Raw genomic sequence first — 21,573 nt, forward strand, 5'->3', positions numbered from 1 at the left:
TTGTGTTGCTAATTTTTGTTCTTATACAGAGATCCACCCGGAGGGTTCTGCTCAGCACAAGAAATAAAATTCATAAGCTTTCTAGTTCTTGGCTCTTGCATAAAATTTGATAAGACTTAAATACTCGTTCAAATACGATGTGAATAATAAGCAGATGAAGATTTAATAACAGTTGCAACAAATAATTAGGCCTTAAAAGCTATGCACTCCATTGGCATAAAAGTTCTAATATATGATGTTTAACTCCAAGTCCAAGCATAAAACTTGGCAACTTACAGATGCATCATTAAGTTTTTTAGACATGATTATATAGGTAATTTATATCATAACAGAAGATTCAATTGGAGAGCAGCAAATAAAAGAAACAGTATCTATCAATCAAGCACCACAAGTTCACCATACGCTTCACCGGCAATGGCCTTCTCCATGAACTTCTCTGGATTCATATCAGCTCCATCATCTTCCAAGAAGAGATTCATCAAGTTTTTGGAATAGCCACTAACAAGCACCACCCCTGGCTGGTTTGCTACGACAGGCGTTGCTCTAGAATTCCTCAAGTTCCAGAATACAACCTCAGGCAGAGAATAACCTTTCTCTGCAAAGTTCCTGGTTATGGCCTGATAATCTGTTTCCCTATGGTTTGGTTGGTTTCCGGCCTGATAAAATTCCATGTCACTAAACACAAACACCCTTTTAATCATCTGGTCCTTCTTCAAATTCCCAATCATAGCTGATTGCAGTATCAATTCAAACACTTTCTGAAGATCAGGGTTTCCTCCCAACTTCATGTCCCGTACAAACTCAATTTTTGATCTTAAATCTTGCCCCTCCACCTTGAGTAGTTCAGGTTTAGAGCTCAATGTGAGAATATTACGCTTCCAAGGCTCCTCGCTCAACTCAGATACTAACACAGCAAAAGCCACAGACACTTCCATAGGAACACCATTCATTTTAGAAGATATGTCACAAACTGCAAGACAATTTTTCAATTTCCCTTTCCTGGATAATCTTTCTACCATTCTGTTCCATTGGTTCTCAGCTAATTTCCCACTTCCATAGTTAACACCCCCAATTATTTCATGTGGGAACCAACCATCACTCACTTTCCCTTTAGTAAAGCCTCCCTTCTCACCGGTTTTTTTCTTTTGCCCCTCCCCGCCTGCCTTCAACTCCTTGGCTGGCTTCTTCTGCCTATCTAACAATGCCTTGCGAAGGGGAACAAGCACTTGCTTTCGCAACCGGTCACGCACACGATAAGCATAATGAGCATCCAACAAACCATCCTCATACTCCTCTTTCGGAAACAGCTTCCTTGCTATACGCTCACACAACAACATAACTCTATCGTACGAAGAATCCAAAGACGGACACCACTTAGCAGCCAAACTAATATCCCTCAACTTACCAGACTCCAACAACACAAGATCACTTTTCAAACACTCAGCAAAGAAATCCGAAACCCTCTCAAACAAAAACCTATAATCCGGGTCTTTCACATACCTAGTAATCGCCCTCTTAGCCTTCTCAATCCTCTCCTCTTCCCTCCGCCTCTTCGCTTCCTTCTTCTCAATCGCATCCCTCTTCCTCGAAGCCAAAACTCTAGCCTCTCTCGATGCCGCCTTACTGACCTCACTCTCCCCCTTACTCTTCTTCTTATTAACACCATCCCCCCACCTCTTACTCCCAAAAGGCCTCTCTATCCCCCCACTCCCAGAGCTCCCATAATCCCGTAACCTCTTAATCTTCTTCTGCTTCTCAACCTTCCTCCTAGAATGCGCCTTCCTCGCCACCTCCCTCACATCACTCCCCTCAAGAATCCTATACAAAACCTCCAACAAATCCTTAAAATACCCGAATTTCGAAATAGTCCCAACATTACAAGCCAAACTCTTCGGATGATTCTTATGCAACCAAAGCACCGACCTATAAAACCCCTCCTTATCATTCTTTCCAGTACCCCGAACCCCCCGAAGATTACAAACCAGCTTCAGAGCAGTAAGGGGGGAATGGTCATAAGCCTTTTCGAGGCTTTGGACTAAAGACCCTTCCGGGGTATCAGGAACAACATGGAAAAAGAAATCAAGACAGGGGTTTCCACTAGTGGAGTAAGCCACAGAAGAGTTTTCAGTCTTAGTTATTGGTGGATTAAGGGGTTTAGTGATGGAATTAAAGTTTGAATTTAAGAGATCAAGAAAAGGGTTACCTGTATTTGCTGATTCTGGGGTGGCTAGAGATGATGAGGGCTTGGGGTTCTTGATCTCAGGGGGCCCCACCAAGCAAAGAGATTCCATTGTTGAAGGTGGGCTTGATCAGGGTTTTGTGCTGCTTGCTTGAGATGATCTTCTGTATAGATACAGATATATAAATAGATACAGGGCTGAGGCTTTGCTTGTTCAATACTCAAAAGAGTACGTCAAAAATTAATAAATTATATAGAGTAAATTTGTTCATAATAACATGATAATTCATGTTAAATGTTTTAACTAAATTGTAAAAACATAAAATTGTTGATATAAATACATAGATTCATTTTAATTAAAATTAATCAAATGTTTTCAAAAAAAAATTTAAAATTAATCAAATATTATTATGTACAGATTTTATTGTACATCAAAAAATTTCTTTTTAAAATTCGAGCATGAATATTGAAGATATTTTAAGCAATCTCATGTATTATTATGGTAGTTAGATGAATAAATATGATACTTTTTATTATATTTAACTAATTTTCTAGTAGTTAAAAAATATTAAAATATTAAAAAACTGTTATAATATTGATCACTAGATATTCATCCCATAATCGGAAAATAATAGAAAAAAGATACGTGAAATCTTTATTTTAAGATAAATAGATTTAAATGTCATTTTTTACATTTTTAAATAAATAGCAATAATTATCAATTCAAAAATGAGTTTTTTTAGTTGATACAATTCAAAATTGAGTTGTATTTTGATTGTTTTTGAGAAAATACAATTAATTGAATCCACAAATTGAAGCCGGTGTTGACTGGGAGTCTGGGACCAGTCTCCTTGCAATACATCTCCACCGAAGAAAAGTATTCCTTACCTTGCCCAGGAAGTAAACAACTTTCTTTCTCACTTTATTTTTACTTTTCCTATTATTATCACATTTTTATTGAATTTTTATTGAATATCATTGATCTCTGTGTCTGTCCCAAATTCACAATGCCTGAAGACACATTGATGACCGAGTCTCCCCAAACACCACCGACCATCTACCTCGCCGGACCGCCGGAGATTCACAACTCCGGTGAAAACCCAGCTCTCGATTCCTTCAATTCAACCAGCCCCCCTCTGCGCAAAGGCTTCACTCGAGGCCTTTCACGCACCTACCTCACTTCTTCCAACCCATGTCTTGATTTCTTCTTCCAAGTTGTTCCGTCCACTCCCAAACATACTTTGATCACTTATCTCGAGTCTTCTTGGGGGTTTGACCCGTTGACTACTTTGAAACTTGTTTGTAATCTTCGTGGGGTGAGGGGTTCTGGGAAGGGGAATAAGGAGGGGTTTTATGCTGCCTTGTTGTGGTTGCATTGTTTTCATCCCAAGACGCTTGTGAGAAACGTGGAGGCCTTGGTGGGGTTTGGGTATTTTAAGGACTTGCCCGAGATTTTGCATAGGTTGGTGCAGGATGCTGAGTGGTTTGAGAGGAAGGAGTTTGGGCTTAAAAAGAAGGCGGCGAGGGCTAAGGATGGGGATAGTGTGAAATGGAGGATGCCGAGGAAGGGGACGCGTATCGGGAGAGGTGGGGGTGATCCGGATGGGTGGGGGATGGATAGGCCTTTTTGTTTGGATGTTGATGAGATTAAGAGGAGGGGTGATGATGTGTTGCGGAGGAGGACGAGAGAGGCTAGGGTTTTTGCTGAGAAGAAGAAAATTGAGAAGCAGATGAGGAAGGCCAAGGAGGTTAGGGAGGAGAAGAAGGTTGTTATGTCGAGGAAAGCTGTTATGAGGTATGTGCGTGATCCGGATTATAGGATTTTGTATGAGACTATTTCTGGTTTTTTTGCTGATTGTCTTAAGATGGATATGAAATTGCTTGAATCGGGGAAATTGAATGGGATTAGTTTGGCAGCAAAGTGGTGTCCGTCTTTGAATTCGTGTTTTGATAAGTCTACGTTGTTGTGTGAGAGTATAGCTAGGAAGGTTTTTCCGAAAGAAATGTATGATGAATATGAGGGATTGGAGGATGCACATTATGCGTATCGTGTGCGTGATAGGTTGAGGAAGCAAGTTTTGGTTCCTTTACGGAAAGCTTTGCAATTGCCTGAAGTTTATATGGGGGCGAGTGAGTGGGGTTCCATCCCTTATAATCGAGTGGCCTCAGTTGCAATGACAAATTACAAGGAGAAGTTCTTGAAGCATGATATGTTGAGGTTTAATGAGTATTTGGAGAATGTTAAGTCCGGAAAGGCCACTATTGCGGCTGGTGCAGTGCTTCCTCATAAGATAATAGCGGCGTTAAACGATGGGGATTCAGGTGAAGTGGCGGAGCTTCAGTGGAAAAGGATAGTGAATGATCTGTCCAGCAAAGGAAAATTGAAGAATTGTATTGCAGTGTGTGATGTTTCAAGTAACATGGAAGGTATTTTCTTGGATGTATGCTTGGCTCTTGGTGTTTTAGTATCTGAGCTGAGTGAGGAGCCTTGGAGCGGGAAACTTATTACGTTTAGCACCAATCCCAAGCTTGAGAAAGTTGAAGGGGAGGATTTGAGATCTAAGGTTGATTTCATGAGGCGCCTGAATGTGGAATCGAACACTGATTTCCAAAAAGTGTTTGATGTGATACTCAAAGTGGCTGAGAAAGGAAATTTGAAAGAGGACCAGATGATTAAGAAAATATTTGTGTTCAGTAGTATGGAATTTGATAACATCTCAGAGAACATTTGGGAAACGGATTACCAGGCCATTACCAGGAAGTATACAGAGAAAGGTTACGGTTCTTGTGTGCCAGAGATTGTATTCTGGAATCTGACAGATTCAAAGGCCACACCAGTTCCAAGTGACAAGCCAGGGGTCGCACTGGTTAGTGGATATTCAAAAAACCTAATGACTCTGTTTTTAGAGGATAGAGGTACTCTGACCCCTGAGAGTGTTATGGAAGTGGCTATTGGTGGTGAGGAGTACAGCAAGCTTGTTGTGGTGGATTAATCTACAACATGTTTCTCCTATTGCACTTGAGTTCTTTTGTATGCTCTCCTTTATGTTCTTTCTATAATAAGCTTTCCAGCTTGGTTATGAGTAGTAGAAAAACACAGGCTGAGATGATACAGAAGTGGGTGATACTAATATAATATATCATATGTGATCTTAGTTTCATCGTGATTATATTTACATTGGAGGATAATTATCATTGAACTTGATAAATTCGATTTATGCGTCACGTGTTATTATAATATTTTAACTAAAGGTTTTCATCCATTGTGATGTTCTCGGAACAACAGCATAATTATTAGTTTCTGAAGTGCATAGCTTGTACTTCATTTTCTTTGTTCCTTTCATGATCATGAATTCGTTTTGCTGTTTCTGTCTTTGTTGAACCTGTTTGTTAAACTTGCACTTAGAATTGGACTAAAGTCGTAGTTGGTTAATGTTATGCCATTTTCTCCTTCAAAATACTATAATTGCTGTAACAAAGGTACGAGAATTCTTAATAGAACCACAGTTTCCTACGTTTTTGGTAGATTTTTACCCTGTGCAGCTGTGCTACATCTAACTGTTCTTTTGCAGAGGAATACAAGTTACAATCTCATCTATAGATTCTGCTAGCAGATGTATAGTTATGGACTTGTAGTTATAGTTCCATGTTTTACATTCTTATCTCCTATTAATAAGCAGGCAACAAATATACAGACCATCTTTCCACTAATTTCAAGCTCTGGTCACAAAATAGTAAGAAGTATTAAGGAAAAAAAGAAGAAAAAAGCTGCAATTAAGTCAATTTTCACCCAAAAATGCTTTTACTGTGGAGTCTGGGTATATGGTACAATCTGCCTCAGATTAGCTGAAGCAAAACGGGACAAAAACTGCGGTGGTGCAGCGACTATCCACTATAAATTGCAGACCAAATTAATATCAGTTTCACCGGCTGGGGAGATGCTAGAGCAAAGGAACTCACTCCACTCTTGTAGAAAACAGGGAAGGTCCATACTGCAGAGCATGCAACAATCTGAACACAATATGCCCATTTCAAGTACTGATGCCACTCTCATCTAGGGTACTGCTTGCAGAAGCTTGTCTCTTGCCGCATGTAACTGCTTAATAGCAATACTAATGTCCATGCGTCTTTGTGGCATCTCTTGTGAACACAGTATGCCCACTTCAAATACTGATGCCAGGCATACCTCTAAGGTAGGCCTGCTGTATGATTGATTTACATTCAATTCATGTTCATCTTGATCTAGTAAAATCCGCGGGTCAGCAATGTCCATCACTTTGTACGGGAGTGCATTCCTGATATATTCATGAAGATTACCACCATCGAATTTTACAATGCTGCTTTCTGTAGGCCTTTTCCCAGAGAAAATTTCCAGCAGAAGAATTCCATAGCTATACACATCTCCCTCTATAGACGTCTCCCCACCCATTCCATATTCTGCATAAGTAAATTGGTATGAAAATCGGCAAAAAACAAATGACAATTTGCAACACAGTGTAGTTCTCTAAGTTTGAAAACATTTACTCCTTGAGATATTTAGGTAATTATAGTTGTCGCGTCAAAAAATACTATAAAACAGTAATAAAAATTGATGGAAATGTTTAATTTCAAAAGTCACCTGGAGGTACATATCCAATTGTTCCACCTACACCAGTTGAAGTCATCTGTGCTTGACTGATGTCATTTCTAGTAGCATAAGAAAACCTTGCCAAACCAAAATCACCGATATGAGCAACAAAATCCTCGTCAAGAAGAATATTACTTGGCTTTATGTCACAATGAATGATTTTTTCATGACCGTGATGATGTAGGTAATCCAGTCCAAGTGCAACATCAATTGAAATATTTATTCGCTGGAGTAATGTCAAGTTTCTTTTATTACCTTGATAGTTAGGGCCTGGATGCAACCAATTGTCCACACTCCCATTAGTCATGAACTCAAAAACCAATGCCTTGAAGTCATTCCCTTTAAAATCAGTACTAGAGCATATCGTGATGATCTTGACAAGATTCCTATGGCGAATATTACTCAACGCTTCACACTCTGCGATAAAACTCTTGTTGGCTCCATGTACTTCATTATTCAGAACCTTCACAGCAACTATGTGTTCCACTGACTTGAGAACTCCTTTGTAAACTGAACCATATCTTCCTTCACCAAGTATATTGTTTGTGGAAAACTCATTTGTAGCCAACATAAGATCTTGGTATGAAACCTTGAGGTACTGGTTTTCTTGCAATTCCAGAACATGATTCTGAAGCTGCTTTGAATTTTGACGTCGATAACAGATTAAGGCCAGACATGCTAAGATACCAAGGGGTAGAAGAACAAGGGGGAGTATGATTTTCAGCGAAAATGTTTTTTTCTTGTTCTTTGAGACCTCTACGGGACAAGAAGGCAATTGCAGAGCTTGAATACCTCCACAAAGCCGTAAATTTCCATCAACTGAAAAAGCACTGATGTTCGAAAACAAACCTTGTCTTGGCACTTCACCTCCAAGTTTGTTGTGGGAAAGATTGAGGAATTCGATCAGATGAAACCCATCAAAAATATTTGGAATATCCTCAGATATATTATTATTCGAGAGGTCTAAAAAATGAAGACTTTTCAAAGCTTGGAAAGAAGATGGAATTCTACCTTGAAAAAGATTTCCTTCCATGTACAGCCCCTCCAACATCACACAATCACCCAGAGTTGTGGGTATTTCTCCTGTCAGCCTGTTATTCGAAACATCTAGTGTAACCAATTGTTTCAAGTTTCCGATGCTGAATGTTAAGGGTCCTGTGAATAGATTTTGGTCCAAATAAAGAATTAAACATTGGGAAGAAAACCCAATTTCCGCAGGTATTATTCCTCCAAGACTATTGTTAGAAAGGTACACTTCCTGTATAGTTGAGATGTTAAATAATTGAGGAGGTAAGCTTCCTCGGAGCATATTATACTCTAAACTGAGTACTCCTAGCTGAGTCATGTTGCCAATAGAAGTGGGAATTACTCCAGATATGTTGTTGGCACCGAAATCTAGTTCACCCAACTGTGATAGCTCTCCAATTGAATCTGGAATGGTCCCTGTCAAAAAGTTTCGTGCAATCCCAAGGTCTTTCATGTTGACAAGTTTTCCAATTTCACGGGGTATGGTTCCGTATATTTGGTTTCCAAACAAATAGAGTGTCTCTATGGTGGTGGAGAGATTTACAATTGAGCTGGGGAGCTTCCCTCTTAAACCATTCTGACTGAAGTCCAAGTAAGTTAGAAGGGTACAATTTACCAGAGAATTGAAAAAGATCCAGTCTTGGAGCTGCGAATAGTCTGCCAGTGGATTCTGACCCAGACCTAGCACTTCAAGATTAGGAAGGCTATCCCAGTTGATTGGTATAGGTCCAGTAATACTGTTTGCCGAGATGTCAAGGTTAACAAGATTGGACGCATTAACTATTGACGGTGGAAGTGGCCCTGAGAACAGGTTACCTTCGCCATAAAAGCCTTGCAACTTCGGAAGGGTGAAGCCTAAATCTGATGGAAGTGTCCCTTCTAATACATTCTGGTTTAGACCAACAACATAGAGCGACGAACTGTTGTAAAGTGAAGGCGGAACCAGACCTCCCAAACCGTTTACTCCTAAATTAAGAAACTGTAAACTTGTGTGATGTGCAAGTTCCAAAGGTATGCCCCCAACTAAATTGTTATAGGCTAGATCAAGAAAAAGAAGGGATGATACATTACCTATCGAAGGTGGAATTGAGCCTGTGAAATGATTGACTCGAGCATCAAACCGGTCAAGCTTAGACCAAGAGGAAAACTCGGTGGGTAGTTTTCCTTCAAGTTCATTGTTACTCATACTAAGTTTTCTAATATCTGTACAATGACTCAAATTGGCTGGGAATCCACCTGTGAAATAATTCTGTCTCAAATTAAGATACTGGAGGCGAAACAATAGGCCAATTTCATTTGGAATCGAGCCATGAAAGTTGTTCTGGTAGACGTAAAGTCCTCTGAGAAACGAAAGATTACCAATATGTGGAGACAATCTGCCCCCCAATTGTTGGTCGGAGATATTTAGTTTTATTACTCTCTCCCGTCTGCTGCTGCACGTAACGCCCCTCCACTGACAGAAGTGCATCGAAGTGTTCCATGAGTCCAGGGCACCCGACGGATCATCTACAGAAGCCTTAAAAGAAAGCAAGGCCTGCTGATCAGTGTCGTTGCTTCGAAAAGCAAATACAAATATTTTCGGTGTTGCTGATACTAGTAAACAGGAAATGATAAACGGGAAGATCATGGTTGTAGAATAAAACAGAGCAATGAAGTATTGCTACTGAAAGTACTATGGACATAAATACAACATTCATGATGTCTTTCCAACGACTTTGTAGGCCAAGTCGTGTTCAAAGATCATCAGCACATATTAAATGGCGATTATGATCTGCCAAAGAAGACTAAATATAAAACTATAATAGAAGTGCTTGTCAAGACTGTTTCTTGTATACCATAAGCACTCATTCTTATATCTATGCTAGCTCATTATACTTTCTAATTTAGTTGTTCAACTTTTAAGGGGTAGATTAGTGAGACGTTTTGCAATGAGATATAAGTTTTATGGGTAAGATGTATGAAGAAGGGTATGATCATGAATTTTATTTCTCATATTTTTATATTTAGTTAAGTAATTAAATACAATGTTTAACACAAAATTTTATAATGATGCAAAATTATATTGTAATAATAATTTTATTAATATATTTAATTAATTCTTGAAAATTGAATATATTGATTTGAGAACTCAACCAATTTTATGATATCAACTACTCATACCATCTTAGCCGGATACCGTACGACACCTATGGTTAGGTAATTAAATTAAGGCTCTGCATTTTAATATATAATTAGAAATAAGAAAGAAATATTATATCACTAAATACTATATATACTCTATTTTGATATCTCATTTTAAAATTAATTGTAAATTTTAATATGTGATATAAAGTTGGTTAAAATGACCACTTTAAAGTGGACAACTATTATTAGAGTATATTAGTATGAAGGGTTCTATTAAATAGAAAATCATATATTATTATAATTATCTCGTTAAAAAATATTTTAACTAGAATGATCAAAATTTTCAAATTTTATAGGGATTTTAATTATATCAAAAAAGTTGTGCTAATTTTTGACGAGTATGTGTTTTAGAAATAGTTACGTACATGAAAGTTAATCTTAGTCCGTTTTCATATTTTAAGTTTACTCCACCTATATTATCATAAACTTAATCATTTTTATTTCGTGGAATCATCACATACTTTAAAAAAGTTTCAAGTTAAATTATTAGTTGCTATATGATTTATTGCACTGATTTAAACTCCATATATTATTAGATGACATTCTCATATAACAATTAACAAGTATCCTTAACATATATAGGACATGAATGCATTTTGCTAGGGGAGACTGAAAATGTCAAAAGACCAAGTCCTTTCTCACAAAAACACAGATCTGATCCCTAGTTAGAAAGCATTCAAAAGCTACTATGGAGTCATCTCGCTGTCATCAAGACAAACAGAAAAATACAATTCAAACCAGCTACGGGTGAGTCATCTCGCATTGGAGAAAACTGTTAAAACATCTAGCAGTCGTCAAGACTACTGCATAATTAACCCCAGCAGATTTTAGTGTGCCAGGTCCCCAAGATAACTGCATGATCCTTGACTTTACTGACAATAGAGCATCCACAGGGAATGTTCGTTCCTTGCCGTCCAGCATGGCTGCACAGATAGAAGTCAAACTCAGTGGGATATGTATGATCATACAACTGTCCCTCGCACTACATTCCTTGGTGAGTTGCAGAGTACATATGCTTGTGACACTGATTCCAGCACGCAACTGATGCCTTTTCTTTAGTACATTTTTGGAGTATTTTCTTCATTATTTGCTGAAATTATGCCATATATATTTGAATTCAGAGGATGTCCACAATAACATCTGAAATAAAACTTTATATTAATCGAAATATATAGTGCAGTCAAAGATATTATTGTTCCTATGATGCCAAACATAAGATAACTAGGCATCCAATTACACGAGGAACTGGGTGCAATTAAATGAGTGATATAGATTTTCATATATAGCGTTATTTAAGTGAAATTTCACTATTTAAGAATAACAAAATTAGTGTCGTATTTCAGTATGTTAAAAAGTATTAGTGAGATTAATAGGTAATTAATTTTACTAAATGTAAATATTAATAAAAAATTTCAAATATTAAATCCTTACCAATTTTTTTTTAAATATTGTACAAATTTTACATTCTTAATTAACTAGTTAGATTTTCTCTTACAAAATTGTCGCATTTTTAAAATCACATAGGAATCTAGAATCATATACGAACAAACGCCCCTAATTATCGTGATCTAGGTATCTGCTTGTATCTAAAATTTTATAATCACACAAAATCCTTATAATTAAAAAGGGTAAAAAGTACAAACTGCTTGTATCTAAAATTTTATATCACACAAGATCTTTATAATTAAAAGTGGTAAAAAGTACAAACCAGATATGCTTGTATCCGTTTGGGATCTAAAATTTTATAATCACACAAGATCCTTATAATTAAAAGTAGTAAAAAGTACAAACCAGATCTGTTTGTATCTGTTTGGGATCTGATGGCGCAGGTGCTTGTTGGTATGAATTTACTTTGAGCATCATAATAAACGCCCCTAATTATCGTGATTTAGGTATTTGCTTGTATCTAAAATTTTATAATCACAGAAAATCCTTATAATTAAAAGTGTTAAAAGGTACAAACCAGATCTGCTTGTATCTATTTTATAATCACAGAAAATCCTTATAATTAAAAGTGGTAAAAAGTACAAACCAGATCTGCTTGTATCTGTTTGGGATCTGATGGCGCATGTGCTTGTTTGTATGAATTTACTTTGAGCATCACAACAAACCCCCTAATTATCGTGATCTAGGTATGGAAGACAAGTCTTTTTCTTCTTTGTTGCGATTCAAACATAAATATATTTATGTGTGTGTGTGTGTATATTCACAAATGATATAACAAAAATATCTAGTACATATACTAAAGAATGTTAATTTAAAGAAATAAACAACTCTTATTAAGTTGGAATTGCAAAGAAAAATTTACTTCTTCGTATTCATTATATGGTGGCTGTATGGAGAAAATTGTGAAGGTTATACCTCTCAGGTAAAACCTATACTCTATATATAGCACATCAATATATCTAGAATGTTCCTCAATTTGGGCTTTGGTCACAACTAGTGGGCCTGGATTTGCCATTTAAGGATATTCCAGAAATTCATAACATTTTTAATTTTGAACTATTATTTACTTTAATTCATTTTATAATATTTTTTTAAGATTTGAGGTTCTTCTCTCATTTTGTGTAACATTTTAGATTGACTTGGGCTTGAGATATTATGGGCCTTCTTTTTTGGATCTTAACTAGTTAAACAAGTAACTTGGAATTTTAACCTGTTAAAGATAGTTTAAATAAGTGAAATGCTTTACTTTCATTTTCCACTTCCAATAAATATATAAAATTTAAATATATACTTTTCTCCATCTTTCAACTCACTAGCTACGACATCCCCTCATCCCCATCCACCTATCTACTCCATCATCATCTTTCTTTTTCTTGATTCATCGAAACTGTTTCCTTCATCCCGACGACCTCTCCATGTATATTTTCTTCCCCCATCTTCTTACATCTCTCTCTTCGTCGATATGATTCAAATACAAAATACTCATACATCTTATAGTTTTGTCATATCTTCGGTAAAATGGAAATGGTAATATGAGATGTGAGCCGCTCGGATCCGTAATAAAAGACGATGGTAGTTAAATCGTTTGTGGAAGAGAGAGAAACTACTGTGGTAGGTGAACTACGTGTGGAGGAGATAAAAATCGTTGTTGTAATTAAGTCACTAGCGTAGGAGAGAGGTCATGTCGTGGTAGTTGGATTGGGGGAAGAAATTAAGAGAAGGCACTTAAAGCGGAAGAAACTCCTGCAAAATTTTATGATTTATATCATAAAAGTTAGTGATGTGCCTAATACATGTTACTGATTTCTTTGGTGCATATTGGTGTTATAGATTAAATTTGATAATTTATCAAAAATAATAGAACAAAATCAAGTGAATTTTTGATCTCCATGTTACTTGCGGAAAGATGAGATAATAATAGAGATATGAAGTGGTTCTCACTATAATTATACAGATAACATTGATAATATTGTATATAGCTAATATATAAATATGTTATGAGAATCAAAAGGATTTCATTAGAGTAAGACTATTAAATATTTGATATATTTTTTCGTTATACTTAGTTATAATTTTTAACATACAATTAGATCTAAATAAATTCAAAGATGCAATGCGATAATTTATTTATAAAAATCAATTTTTCTTCATCTTATATAATAAGTACAAGTTATTTTGCATGGTAACTAGATGACATTAATATTTATAAATCATCATGTGTTATTTTTATTAAATAATTTCAATAAGTGTAAGGAAATGTTTCCTTACTAAAAACATCTTTATTAAAAATATGAGAGCACAAATTATTTTAAAGAACAATTTTTTCATATTTTTCATCATCTTTGAGAATATGAAAAATTAGTTAAATAAAATAATTATATAAAACTAGTAATTAAATGACGGTAGAGTTAAGTTCTATGGAGTACACAAAAATATTAGAATATTAGAGTACAAGTCATAATTTTTTAGTTTAATCAAAAATAATTTTTTTGATTATTCAAATTTGTATATAATTTATCATTTATAAGCTGTCTTAATCATAATTATCAATTAATCAATAATATCTTTCAACTTTAACAAGTATTAAGATTCTTGTTCTGCTTATTAGTTATATTGCAGAACATGGGGCCTCTGATTTATAAAAGTAATTGTTCTACGTTTTGATTACAATGTTTATGTTGTAGAACATAATCTGCAGGTTGTAGAATGTTTACAAATATTGTAGAACAAAAAAAAATTAAATTTAGATGACTAGATTATATTTTATCCAATTTTGTACTACAATACTCGAATGTTTTTGTGTACTCCATAGAACTTAACTATATATACATATATATATATATATATATGTATTTATATATTATTGATCAATTCCATAAAATATACTCCCTCCATCCCATTTTAAGTGTCCACTTTGCCAAAAAAAAAAACTTCCCAAAATATGTGTCATACTCTTTAACCCATGTAAAATTTATACTATTTCCGCTATAGTATTAAATACAACCACCAAGCCCCTCATAAATATATTCATGGGATTATGAATTTATAGTGTAATTGAAGTGAAGAAAGGTCCAACAAAGAGCAATTAATGAGGTGCATCACTAATATTTATGAAAACTGAGCTCATTAGTTGTGGGAATATAATGATCAAAATATTACATTAATTGTTTCTTAATATGTGTGAAATTTGCAAAGTGGACACTGGAGTATTCTTCTAGATTTCTACTTACCATCCTCCCCTTGGTTTCTCCGCCGGAAAATGCTTGGTGCACAATTGTGTACAAAATTTTATGTACATAATGACATGTGTTGGGTTTTAATTGGAATGGGCCCGCGGTATTTACATCAACCACCCAATTAAAACCCACCACATTCATTGCCACATTATTATGTACAAAAATTTTGTACACAATTTTGTGCACCTAGCACTACTCTTTCTCCGCCTCCCTACCCTTGGTTTCTCCGCCTCCCTATCTTTCCTCGTTTTGTACGTCTTCCCTCGTTTTGTCCGTCTCCTTATATTTCCTCGGTTTCATCGCCTCCCCTTGATTTCTCCCCTATATATAAACTTTCACACATACACACACACTTATAATCAAAAGAAGAATGGGCATGAGCACTAAAGCGTGCCTGTAAATAGGTGAGCATTGAAATGATTTGGCGGTTAAATTTTAAAAATGGAGATCGATCGATGTATGCATATGTGTTTCCCTTGATAAAAGTTGGTGCCATGTAAGTAGAAGAGTTTTAATTTAATATTACGTGGATTTAACTTCACCATTTTGATTTGATGGGTATTCTTTATTTAATCTTCTACTCAAATTTTTTAGGGTATTCGAGGTTGTTCTAGGTACATTACTACAATCCTTAGAAGGCAAATGAAGCCCCTTACACCAGCAGGTGAAACTGGTACTCTTGTGGGGAGTACTAGGCCTAGAAGGCAAAGGGGTAGCCTCTGGCTGAAGAAGAGCCAGGCATTGATGTGGACAGATCTCAAGGTGTCCTTAGACCTGGAGAGAGAGCCATTCCAGACACACAACCTCGGACAGGACATCACCTCTCTGCTTATGCTAGAGCAGGATATTGATATTTGTTAATATTCTTCTTTTCCATATGATCAGCTTCCATTTTTATAATCATTGGTATTGTATAGTAGGAACCTATACAAAAAATCTTAATTGTCCAATAGAATATTTGTCCAGCATTGCTAGGTTAATTGATGGGGTCTTTAGATTTCTTGTTGGTCGAATTACAGTTTTCATATGCTTTAAACTGTGAACTATCAGTTTAAAATGAATTTTAGTTCTTTTATTATTATTATTAAATTTGTGGTTTTGGTTGAAATCTGTTTAGTATATATATATAATTGAGTGGCTAATATTATGTCTCAATGGATTATTATAGGTGATGTGAAGATATATGGGTTCGTGGAAGTAACTTTGGATGATGATATATAGGATGAGAGGAGGTGTCTGAAGTGGTGGTAGAGTAACAAACCAAAAAGGACAATGCAAACGCAAAAAATTCATTACTTGTTCTAAAATTAAAAACAATTTAGTGACATGTAATTTTGTATCCATCAAATAGATGTTTTTATTATTAAAATAGGTTTCTTATCTATGACTTTATCAGTAAATTGCATCTAATGAGTCTATCAACGGTGAACATGCATCTCTAATGATGGAATGAATCGTCAAAACATTACAAATTTAATATGTAAACATTTTAAATATCTTTACCCTTTAAAGACCCAGTCTTAGTTTTGTGTGCATTCCATTTTTACATAGTAAATGAATATGAATACATTCTGCTTATAAGCTGTTTCTTTGTAAATGATTTTCTACATGAAAAAATAATGTTTCTTGAATGTGCATATATTATGTAAGCGCTTTACGATTGTTAGATTTCTTTGTTAGATATGCAATAATCAATCCCGCCTTTTATGGTAAAGACATAAGTTAATTAAATCAACTTATCTCTACGAGAATGCTCACTATTAACTATAGAAAGAGCAATGATGATGTTTTGGATCCACTAATCATCTAGCTAACCAAAAGAATTCTTTTAAACTTAGAAAATCAGGTTAAATATAGTGATAACTATAAAGATATGAAGAGCTATGGGCTTAACCTATTGGTTAACATCGTTTTGGTATACACTTAATTTTATTGACTAGAAATTCTAAAAACTTGATTGAATGGGCCAACTAAATCATGATATATTCATATCACTAATAAGTCTATAAGATAAAGACCATCTATGTGGAAGAGGAGCGGGACTTCTTCAATGAAAAATTATAATGAAAATTCTTTATAAACTCTATAGCATGTATTATGTTCCATGGCTATATACACATATTCATGAAAAGTACTGAATGAGCTAGTATAGATATAATGATGAAGATCATTTACCAAATAGTCAAAGAATTCAAGTACATCACGTCTATATCTATGTGTAAAGTTGGTATATATACTTACTCTATAAAAGGTTCAAGAAGCATTTCTTATCAATCATATACTATTTCTCGCCACCGGGACTAATACCAAGTCAAAGCCATTGGAGCATCAATCTCGTTTGTGAGGGATTTGTGAAATTGTTTAGTGTGTGTGTATATATATATATATATATATATATATATATATATATATATATATAATACTAATGTTCCGATGTTGACCGTTAGTAGTACTTAATTATCTTACAACTTCAGTCTCTTTTTTTAAATAGAGTCTTGGGTCATTAATTTTATTAAGTCGAAAACTTTATATATAGTCAACTCTGTTATTTGATCTCCTTAGTTTAAATCCTTCATACATCTCGTTGCTAATTCAGTTATAGTAAGAAGTTATAGTAAAACCTGTTGGGTTTTTATTTAATCTAAACTTTTGTTATTTATTTGTTAAATAAATTGTACCTGTTAGGTGCGTGTAAATAGCAACAAGAATAGGCCTATTAGCAGTTGAGAAGTTTTAGGAGCTGCATGGAGTAGTTGATATTGATAGAGTAGTGGAGTTATATCAGGAACTGCTTCCTTGATAACAGCTACCACATTAGTTGTTTGTTCTATTTATATCTTGCATGTACACACTTTCAGAAGAGACACAACACAAGCTAATACAATGTAGTTTTAGAGAGTATTTCGGGATTGTACATACACATCTCTTCTATCTTTATCATTCTGCAGTTATAATTCTTGTAGTAGTTTAATTTCAACAAAACCATGTCAGGGAGAGCAACCACGGTTTCTAAAATCATTGCACACCCATCCATACCGTATGTATGATATTATAATAAAAAACCGGGCTTGTGGTGAGAAAAATTACAAAAACTAGTAGCTCAAATAGGGTAACAACCAAAATACTAGAATTCCCCTTATAATAATCTTAAGAATCACTTAATTACTCATAACACATGAAGCAGTCGAATACTAATCCAGAGGTATATAACTAAAGTTCTCTTTCAAGATCAATAGTCTATTAACTAAAATTTTTAGCTTACTCTTCTAAGGTGGGGATCATGATCATTTTTATGAATTGATATAGAAAGGCTGAAATAAAATTTCAATAATCACGTAGACTAAAAAAGAAGAATGATATTAATGAAATAATAGACTATCTATCTTATTAGGAATAAATGAAACAAGTATTTGAAAAAAATACATAATTTAGCATTAAATAGATAAAATAATGATTCAGATTTTAAATAGTTTATGAAATCCACCAAATGAAAACGTACAAGTTAATTGTTGCATTATATAAATACAATCTACTTGCAGCTTAATGTGATAGTATGAGTAAAACTTGTAACTTACACTAATTAAATTATTAATTGTTGTATCATGTTTTTTTTGAAAGTGAATTGTTGTATCATGTTGAAACTTAATATGTTAAAAATGATTTATTAATGTCACTTCAAATTATAATGTGTATAAGATGTTGGGTTTGTCTACACTCATTATTAGAAGTGAGAAGGAAAAATCAAGAGAAAAAAATTTAGAAGAAGGCTCGCAATATGTCTCGAGAAATAAGTAGAAATTGGAGTTTATAATGACAAAGAAATATGTGTGTCATATGTTAGTTCCCTTTTGAATTCTTTTCGATTTACGAGCACAATTAATCTATTCCCCCTAAATATAATTATCAATATAAATTTACTAATTTTAATAAATATTAAATGATGAGTTGCGTAATTGTTATACAAGTTGAAAGTTGAACCGGTATATTAATAATAAAATTTTTTTGAAGATAAATTGACACAAAAAATAAACCGTTCATTATGGCATTACGTGAAAATCATTGATCATATATGTGTGTATGTTGTGTATATATGTATGTCTATACTTATATGTGAGAGATATGTTATATATTAAATAGTAATTTGTGATGTATAAACTAGTTAGTGATTAAAAATTGGTGAGGGACTGATTTTTAATTTGTAGGCTAGTTTGTATAGGCCGCAGCCTCGGTGGCCACAGTGGTGGGCTATGGCACCAAAAGGGTGGGGCTGACAGTATATGTGGGTTGGTTTGGTGGGAGTGGATGTGGATAAGTGACAGTATATGAGTGTAGGTGAGGAAGTGGCTGGTTATGAAAGAAATTTTTGGTTTTTATTCAATTTTATTTTTATTATATATATATATATATATATATTAAATATTTGATATATTTTTTCAAAATAAATATTTATAAATTTAACATATAATTAGATTTAAAATTTTCAAACATGTGATGCCATAATTTATTTTAGAAAAATCTATTTTCCTTCATCTTACATTTTAAAGAAAGTTATTTTGCTTGCTAACTAGATAAAATTTGTATTTATATATAATAATATGTTATTTTTTTATTGGCATGTGTAAATAATTTTAGTAAGTGTAAATAAATGTTTCCTTATTAAAAAAACCCCTACACTAAGAAGTATGAGAGCACAAATTATAATAAAGAAATTATTTTATATTTTTTTTATCTTTGAAAATACAATAAATTATTCAAATAAAATAATTATACAAGCAAACTGATTAAATGAGGGTAATTGTCAAGAAATTATTGATTAAGATAAATGATAATGTATAGAGTTCAAGAAGTATTTGTTGAATGTGGATATATTATATTGATCAATTTGATAAAATATACTATTCCCCACATTTTGTTAAATATAATATAATTTTGGCTATAAAATAAAAGAAGTGTGTGGGTGATTCTAGATTATTCTTAGTACATGCATTTGTTTTTAATTTTGAATGCATGTATTAGTCCAGATGCATAATCTCTAGAATATTCCCGTCTTTTGCTTTCTAGCATTTAATTAGTCTCTAGATCTTTCTATTGAGTCCTATATAAAGCCTCTTGTACCAAATCATTTGTCATCAACTAAGGTAAAGCAATTCATTATATATAAATTTCTCTTTTCCTAAATATCTGAGTTGTGGGAGTTTTAGTGAAAACCTTTCTTCCGCCATCCAACACATTTTTAGCCCACATCCCGGTTCTAAGTCTATTCTAGTTTTGTCCTTCTCCTTAGATTTCCTCGATTTCTTCACCTCCCCTTGGTTTCTCCGCTATAAAATTTTACACACACATATATATATATATATATAGTCTTAGAAGAATGGCTATGATCACTAAAGCTAGCGTGGCTGTTAATAAGTGAGAACTGAAATGATTTGCCGATTAAATTTAATTAGCAATGGTGATCTATGTATGCCTATGTGTTTAATTCCCTTGATAAAAGATGGTGTCATGTAAGTTCAAGAGTTCTAATTTAATTGTGAGGATAATATTATCTAACCATTTTGATTTGATGGGTAATCTTTATTTAATCTTCTTTTACTTATAAATTATAGGGTTTTGGCATTCGAGATTGTTCTTGGTACATTTGTAAAAGCCCCAGAAGGAAGCCTGTTACACCGGCAGGCGAAGCTGGTACACTCGGGGGAAAAAATTGATGGATTATTGTTGACTAAATGATGTTTGATGGATTATTCTATTATTGAGCTAGGCTCCTTGCCGAGTACTTGGGGAAAAAGGTAATGCTGGCACTTGTTTGCCAGACTTTTGACGGGGTTAAAGCTCTGGAGGCGTATGATGAAGGTGGTGTTATAAATAGAAATTCTGGTCTTCATGGAATTGTATCCTGGGTCACGACCTCTGGCCATGGCCTTAGAGAGACTCTCTTCTATCTTCTATTCTCGCTCCTGCAAGTTTATAGAACTATGAAATATATGTATAAGGCCCTCCCATTCATAAAAGATGGAGCTGTATCTTTTGGATGGTGGAATAATGAGATCAAAATTTCCTCTTAGCAGCATAGCCATTGTGACAACTTTAATTGTACATTCACATTTCTTCTGTTGCAACCGTACAATTTCTTGCAACAAGTTTATATGATTAGCAAAGAATTCTTTAATAGAAGAGTATGTTATTATTTGTTAGTATGATATATATTACTCATATAATAAATATGCAAATAAGGCACTCGGATATGAAAGTATTAATTCAATAACAAAATTAAAACGTCAAACTAAAATTAAATGAATAAAAGAGAAGGAAAATTCTTGTGAAACAAACACCAACGAATGAGTTTGATTCTTTTCTTTCCTTTGTCGGTTATGGGCGATGTTTTAGTAAATTGCATGTGATATACAAATAGCATAAAACAAAATTTTGTGCTAATTTTTTTTTTAATTTTTAGACCACTATTAAATCTATCAACAATAAACGGCCACCATATCTGTATGTATTTTGTTTCTAATATATAGTATTAAAAAATGTAAATTGGAATCTTATAGAAGCTAACAATAAAATTTTTTATTTGGTTTCACGATCAAAATAATATAAGTAAAATACTTCAAGATCATTCATTAACTTTCTCCTAATTTTAATTTGTGAATTTTATTTGATTTTCAAACATAAACAAACCATCCCTACATATAATAATCATTATAAATTTACTAATTCTAATAAATTTTTGAATGATAAGTTTGTAAATTATTTTGTTATACTAATCGAGACTTGAACTATTATATTAATACTAAAAAGCTTTAGAGAAGACAAATTGACTCAAAATAATATATTAATTTGTGAAATTTTTTCTCACTATAAAATTTGTTCAT

The 21,573-nt window shown here is 33.9% G+C and overlaps 3 protein-coding genes across 5 annotated transcripts; 1 reads left to right on the forward strand and 2 right to left on the reverse strand.

Moving 5' to 3' along the window:
- Positions 1 to 185: 185 nt before the first annotated feature.
- Positions 186 to 2,389, reverse strand: LOC108223597 (uncharacterized). Its single transcript, XM_017397920.2, has one exon. The coding sequence runs from the start codon at positions 2,289 to 2,291 to the stop codon at positions 375 to 377; it is 1,917 nt and encodes a 638-aa protein (XP_017253409.1). The 5' UTR covers positions 2,292 to 2,389; the 3' UTR covers positions 186 to 374.
- Positions 2,390 to 3,059: 670 nt separating this feature from the next.
- On the forward strand, positions 3,060 to 5,397 carry LOC108223922 (uncharacterized). The gene has a single exon (XM_017398395.2). The coding sequence runs from the start codon at positions 3,187 to 3,189 to the stop codon at positions 5,170 to 5,172; it is 1,986 nt and encodes a 661-aa protein (XP_017253884.1). The 5' UTR covers positions 3,060 to 3,186; the 3' UTR covers positions 5,173 to 5,397.
- Positions 5,398 to 5,923: 526 nt separating this feature from the next.
- Positions 5,924 to 9,628, reverse strand: LOC108222243 (probable LRR receptor-like serine/threonine-protein kinase At3g47570). Of its 3 annotated transcripts, none has more exons than XM_064093379.1 (3): positions 9,192 to 9,626; positions 6,798 to 9,068; positions 5,924 to 6,616 (listed from the first exon to the last, which is right to left on the reverse strand). In XM_064093379.1, exons 1-3 carry the CDS (start codon positions 9,457 to 9,459, stop codon positions 6,234 to 6,236), a joined length of 2,922 nt encoding a protein of 973 aa, XP_063949449.1. In that variant the 5' UTR covers positions 9,460 to 9,626; the 3' UTR covers positions 5,924 to 6,233. The 3 variants fall into 3 exon arrangements, with proteins under 3 accessions (XP_063949449.1, XP_017251650.2, XP_063949450.1); XM_064093380.1 differs by having other exon boundaries at positions 6,477 to 6,616; positions 6,798 to 6,883; positions 7,062 to 9,628; XM_017396161.2 differs by having other exon boundaries at positions 6,798 to 9,625.
- Between the last annotated feature and the right edge of the window lie 11,945 nt (positions 9,629 to 21,573).

Source organism: Daucus carota, chromosome 5 (genome assembly GCF_001625215.2).
Source record: "Daucus carota subsp. sativus chromosome 5, DH1 v3.0, whole genome shotgun sequence".
Classification (NCBI taxonomy): Eukaryota; Viridiplantae; Streptophyta; class Magnoliopsida; order Apiales; family Apiaceae; genus Daucus; species Daucus carota.